General features: G+C 41.1%; 1 protein-coding gene across 1 annotated transcript; it reads right to left on the reverse strand.

The window, feature by feature from the left end:
- Positions 1-355: 355 nt before the first annotated feature.
- Positions 356-5374, reverse strand: RPS21 (ribosomal protein S21). Its single transcript, XM_049816538.1, has 6 exons — positions 5216-5374; positions 4242-4335; positions 3140-3203; positions 1326-1397; positions 601-656; positions 356-418 (listed from the first exon to the last, which is right to left on the reverse strand). Exons 1-6 carry the CDS (start codon positions 5349-5351, stop codon positions 409-411), a joined length of 432 nt encoding a protein of 143 aa, XP_049672495.1. The 5' UTR covers positions 5352-5374; the 3' UTR covers positions 356-408.
- Between the last annotated feature and the right edge of the window lie 1169 nt (positions 5375-6543).

Consider the following 6543-nt stretch of genomic DNA (forward strand, 5'->3'; position numbering starts at 1 on the left):
AAAAAAAAAAAAAGGCCTTGAAACAACATACTTCTGGCATATTTTGGCACACAAAGCAGAGGTGTCAGGATATAGTACTGCAAGTATATTGCAAAACGTTCTGTTACAGATCAAGAAAAGAGTTGAGCTACAATTGCAAAACTTATTAAATCTGGAAAAGAAAGGTGATAGGGAACCAGAGGGAAGTGGAAATTCTTGATTTTCAATGCTGGCACTGCTTTACAAGCTGATTTGTTTTAAGAATTCCTAATCATAATCTGTGTATCTTTTGAAAACACACATTTCTAAGTCTTTTAAGACTAGCTACAATAAATCCCCTGATGTTTATGAGTTGAACAAAAGACACAGCACAATACAGGTTTGAACTGTTTATTTTATATCACATGTTCCATACCAGACGTTCTTCAGTTAGAAGTTCCTACAAGAAAATGAAACAAACATTGTTACAAACCAGTTTGCTCCAACAGCTCAAGTAAATATTTTTGACCGACTGTGTAGCGATCCTATAAATACAGCGTATACATTTTCATCCTAGAAGTTGGATTTGGGTATGTGGAAGTAACTCCTTTAAGAATTAGAGGATAAGATAAACATACGTACTTGGAAACAATTCCATCATTTTTTGCCAGACGCAGAATGGAGTCATCCGATTCACCCTTTAAAAAAATAAAAGATGATTATGAAGTGACCAAATAATTGTTGATACACATGAAAAAGAGAGGCAGCTGCAGCATTTAATGCTGGTAGTGAAATGCAGAATGCTTTCCGCAGATCACTACATTTTATATGCACAGATTAGCATTTTCAAAACAAGCTGTTAATTATTTGTCATCCTTTAGGGTAAGAAATAGTTTTCACTTGATAAAATATACACTTGCTTTAATAAGATATATTTCTGTGTAAGCAGACTTCTGATGAACTCTAAGAAGCTTCATGCCATGTTTAACAAATTTAAGTTATGGCAGTATCATCTCTAATAATTGTAAACAACAGATAAAAGCCAGACGTTAGTAGCTTGGTACATTCTTAGAAGAAAAAAAATCCACTTGCATCCTTCACTGATTTAAAAACAAAACAAAACAAAACAAACACACTCCCCCCCCATAATTCTACAAACTAAAGGAACGAGGAAAAAAACAGAAGAAACTGATTCTTGCAAGTGAATTTGTTCACATCTTCACTCTGTCTTCATTATCCCCACAAAAGCTCTTCCTCTAGAATGAGCTGAAGGCACATTGTGTTTTCAGGGCCAAATATCAATCTAAAAAATTACTAATCAATATAAAAAGATGCACAATCATTTTGTAGGTCAAGAAAGTACTTACCATTCTACGAATTGCTCCACAAATGGCATATGTTTTGAACTGGCCATTTACTCTGCCTGTTACCTTGTCAACCTGTAATTACACGCAAGTTACTCCACACAGATTCTTATAAAATTTTATACTCTTACATCACACTTGCCAAGCACGCAAAGATAAAAATTGCTTGTTAAATTCTGCAAATGTTTTTCTGCAAACTACAAAAACCCAAGGCAAATATTGAAGTTAGAAAGACAGCTATAGAATATCTTTTCCCAGCAAATTTATAGTTTATTACGTAGCGCAGCTATAAAATTTAATGGATCAGACAGCGCAACAAGAACACCATAGAAAATGGTGGCTAAAAAACGGAAAATGCTTGAGTTCTTAAAAAATGTAAAAATTCAATGTAAAGTTTACTTGTGGATTTTACTGCCTTTGTTAATTTTTTCATGTTTCTTTTCATTAAGATCAGTATTAAGGAAAATTGAAGTGAAAAGGGGAAGACTGTCTGTCTTGTTACACAGGTGGAAAAATGCCCAAGCTGAGGCACACACATTGTCTCACTTCCTCCAGTTGCTGAGAAATTTAACAGGAAAAAAGACTAAACAATATAAATCATGAACTTAAACAGTGTAGTGAACCCTGTAATACTACATGGGTTTGTTTTTGAGTTCTGCTAATCTCTGATCCTTTGAGAACAAGGAACAGGGATCACTGAAGGAATGAAACACGGTGAACAAGAAAAGTATTCGCCTTAACATTTACAGGAAATCGCAAACAGAGCATTTTTTAAAATGATTTCTTTAGTCAGACAGATAACACAAGAGATTCAGTTGTTTAAAAACATGGGACGTAGTCTTGTGGTCTCCCATTCAAGAAGAAATAAATCAAGCTACATAGCTTATAAGCTACAGGAACGTTGTGTCCACAGAATTCCTGCAAGGTGAATACCAATAAACAAATGGAGGGGAAAAAAGCACACTGAAAGGAGTTTAAATTAACTGGAGCCCACGTGCATTAACTGGGATCCTGCAGGAGTCAAGTCTACTGTGGTTTTCTCAGCATTTGTGTGAAGCTTGGAGGGATTCACAATAACGCTACCTTGAAAAGATGAAATTAAACTTAGACAAGAACAAATTCCTTATGTTACAGCAAGAAAACTAGATGTACAAGACCAAGTCAATACAAATAACCAGCATGCCTCAGGAAAAATTCTAAGCATATAATACCCCAAGCACTGAGTTAATGAAATGACAATGCTGCACACAAAACACACAAGTAATCTCACTTGTCACCTATCAAGAAGCAGCAGTATCAAGAATTGACAGAAATGATGCAAGCAAAACATGGAAGATGGCATTTTAGTTAACCAAAGTAGAACAGAAATAGAGTTCTGCTCTGCAAACTGTATCTTTCTTGAAGGTTGGACAAACTAGAAAAAGCACAGAGATCAACAGGAATAAAATATTAAAAAACGGTGCACAAGGACAGCCTGAAGAACAGTACTTTCTTACAGACAGGTGAAGGCAGAAGGCCAAGGAATTTCCTAATTTATAACTCTAAATATCTAATTGGGAAATTCTATTTAGTCAAACAGTTAACAAACTATACAGAGCTTTATGAAATTCCCTATAATGAGTATTTTCCAATAGGCTGAAAAATAACCAGGGGTGACATAGTAATATATATGTATGTTTGAAAACCCTCAAGCTCTACACTTGTATGGTCTCTAGTGAATTATTTGGAGACGCAGCACAAGCTGTTATATTTCTTAACTTCTATCAAAAGTTTATAGGTGTAGCTCTCTCATCACGTTCTTCTGCTATGAAACTTACCTCAGAAATATTTATCTGAATAGAAGCGTGATCCTTAGCACCAATTATTCGGTTGCTAGCAGAGCTAAGGAATAAAATAACAAGATAAATTTAAGCAAAAGGAAACAGACAGTGACAATGAAAAAGAAAACCATTAAGGCCAAATCTACATGCAAATTCAAGCCGCACAAGAAGTTTAGACAGTAACAGTTTAAGCTTTCAGAGCTCAGAAAATTAAAATAGTTTTAAGTACATTTAAAGGAGACTTTCAGTTGGTATCATCATGCTAAGTTGCCAACTATCCCTTCACTTTGGTTTTTATATGCGTAGTTTACCCCTACACAGTGCACACAGCAGCACACGCCTTCAAAACACACAGAATAAAAAGCTTTTCTTTTCTGAAGTGCAAAAAATATAGCAATCAAGGTAATTTGTGAAAATGCAGTTCCTATGCCTTTTTCATTTGGAGCCATTATAGCTGTCAAAAGATGCTCAGGTTGCAAACCCTCAAAAATCACATTGTAAAAACCGTTCCACTTAAATCTAATAACGTGCATACAAATGGTTTATTTTTTAGTGGTTTTTCTTTTTTTAACACACACATTCACAAAAAGCTTCTCGCTGCCCGTTTACTAGAACCTCAAAGTTGTACTTAAGATGTGCTACCAAAGCAACAAGCGATGACTTAACAGGTTCACAAGGAGAGCCTGTTACACGGAAACACGAGCGTGTTACAAGCGTGCACATTTACTTCTGAAACGAACCACATATGAGCTGTGACCGCAGGGCTGACAGTTACTCAACAGAAGATGCACAGTATTCTTCTGAACTTTGGTCTTTGCTTCACGTATTTAAGGCGTTTAGAAATATAGAAACAGACAGAAAACAGGCGCGGGGGGGAGGTTGGGTTGATTTGGGGGTTTGGTTTTTTGGTTGTTTTTGTTTTTTTTTTTTGGCTCCCCCCCCCCCCAGATATTCATTACTACGGAAAAAGCTGCTTCTGCATAGACCGTTTATCGGCCTCTGGAGCGGTTCACTGCCACGGTCCCTGCCCGTCGGGGTACACACATCGCAGACCCGCCATCCCCCACCGGCGCCCTCGCCGCCGAAGGGAACCGCTTACCATTTCCGAGGGACGTAGAGATCCACAAACTCCCCGGCGTCGTTCTGCATCTCGTTCGGCTTGCCGCTGAGGCACAGGCGCCGATAACTAACACCTACAACGAACAAGACAAGGCTCACGGGCCGCCCCCTCAAGGCCTGGCTTACCCAGGGTGCTGCTAACCCCGGTCCCTCCCGCGGGGAGCGGGCCCAGACCCAGAGCACGCCGCCCCTTCCTCCCGAGCCTCACAGCAGCCCAGTAAACCGAGGAAAGATCGTTCCCCGGCCCCCCCCGGGCCGCTCCGGCCTCTCCCTACGGAGCAGCACCGCCAGCCCGCTCCTACCTCGCGTGCGCCGCGGCGGAAAAGAAGGACCGGCGGCGGAAGCGGAAATACGCCGGGAGCGGAATGCTTCCGGCGTGGCGGCGCGACGTCCCTTGCGCAGGCCCGAAGCCGTTAAACGGTCGCCATGACGGTACCGTCCTCGTCGCCGTCCCGTCCCCCCGGGTCCTGCTGAGGCGGCCCCGGGAGAAGGGCACCGGCACCGTTCGGCCCGGGCGACTGGACACCATCCCCCCCACCCCCCCCCCCCCGGGGACCGCTGTTCGTTGAGGGAGGGTGAAGGCACGGTGAAGCTGAGGGGAAGGGACCGGAGCCCGGAGCAGGCCGCGGGAGCAGCCCTGAGGGAAAGCGAAAGACCATTGCGAAACGAGACGTTTGGTTAGAAAATGTGTACCAAAACCATTGTTTATTTCACAGCATCTTAATTTCACAAGGTCAGAAAGGGGAAAACCAAACCCCAACCAAACATAAAAAACCCCAAACAATGGAACAGGCTACAACTCAGACTTTTAAATAATGGAGCAAACCAAAAACGTAACAGCATCGTTTACATAAAAATGTACAGCCTCTTATCAAGAGGGTTCTCCGTCAGGGAGTCAGCCCATCAGCATCTTTACACGGTTACACGGAGCTAGAACCCCGCCTCGGCACAAACCTCGAAACCTTGTTCCTCGTCGAAGCAAGAGGAGCTGGGCTGTGAAAACGTCAAGCCGGTGACATCCACGTCCTGTTTTGCATCCCGCTTTCAGTTTATTAATGGATAACATAGTAATAATAGTCCTTTGCCACATGGTGGCAGCTTTTAGGTGAAAAGATAAATATTCCTACACAGGACTGCAAGCTACACTTTAGAAACAGAAAAATCGACACCTATACATACACATACACACAGATCACCATATCCCTGCAGGAGGACTGTTTCTGCACAGATAGCACAACAGAGGTACCGATGTACGAGCCGCAGACAACACCTCTGGACGGCATCAGCCCCAAACCCACGCTCCACCAGAGACACGGGCGCAGTGTTCACTCCACTGCGTCATTTTTGGCCCATGCTCCAAACAGCCTTTGAGCTCAAGAACACTGTGTGTGCCCAAGCCCACGTTTAGATTAACCTTTAGACAACATTCAGCTTTCTGTAATTTAATGCTCCTTATCCCACTTTGTTCTTCTGAAAGAAAACAAAAGCTTGCCGGTTTATGATGTGAAACCGTAGATTCTGGGAGTGTAATGCCCACTGCAGCTAGACAAACTTCCACTGAATAGAGACTGCAAAGTGTTGCAAACCAAAATGCATTTTTTTTCCCTTAGATGGTGAGAAAGGAAAGTTAATTTTGTCACAGAAAACTCTTTATACACTAAACAAAGAAGTTCCCAGAGAAAGACATTTTCCGATTTCATTCATACTAACCAAAGTGCTTTACTCGTTCTGGAGATACCATGTGAAAAATTTCTTTGCTCAGTTCTACCTCTGTCCCCTCCCCTAATGACTTTAGGAAGTGGTGGACCACTTCAGTTGTCTTCACCACTGTGTGCTAATTTGAAGGCTCATTATATGCTAGATGTTTAGCACATCACTATTTCTTGCATGCAAGGACAGTTATATTCAGTAGAATGTTTAACTAGTAGGCAATTTTTTTTAACCTTTTGGAAGATAACTGGCAAGCTTATTGTCTAACTTATTAGCTACCACCTCACTTACAGAGACTGGAAAGTCCTTCTGTGTTAGAGAAAAATCACAAGCATATTAAATTTTACACAAATAACTTGAAGCTACATACAGCTGAACACAGTTACAAAAGATTTGATAGTCACTGTAATTATTATATATGAAAAATACATTTTGAGCCTTAAAGAGGAAAGGGCTCCGTTAAAGTTTGCTGCAATTCTAATGAAGCCAAATTAGCTTCAGACAAAACACAGCTGAAGAGCAAAGATTCAGCTTTGGTTTTGGCTACAACCAACATTTAATACAAGGAACAG

This window comes from Accipiter gentilis, chromosome 14 (assembly GCF_929443795.1).
Source record: "Accipiter gentilis chromosome 14, bAccGen1.1, whole genome shotgun sequence".
Lineage (NCBI taxonomy): Eukaryota > Metazoa > Chordata > Aves > Accipitriformes > Accipitridae > Astur > Astur gentilis.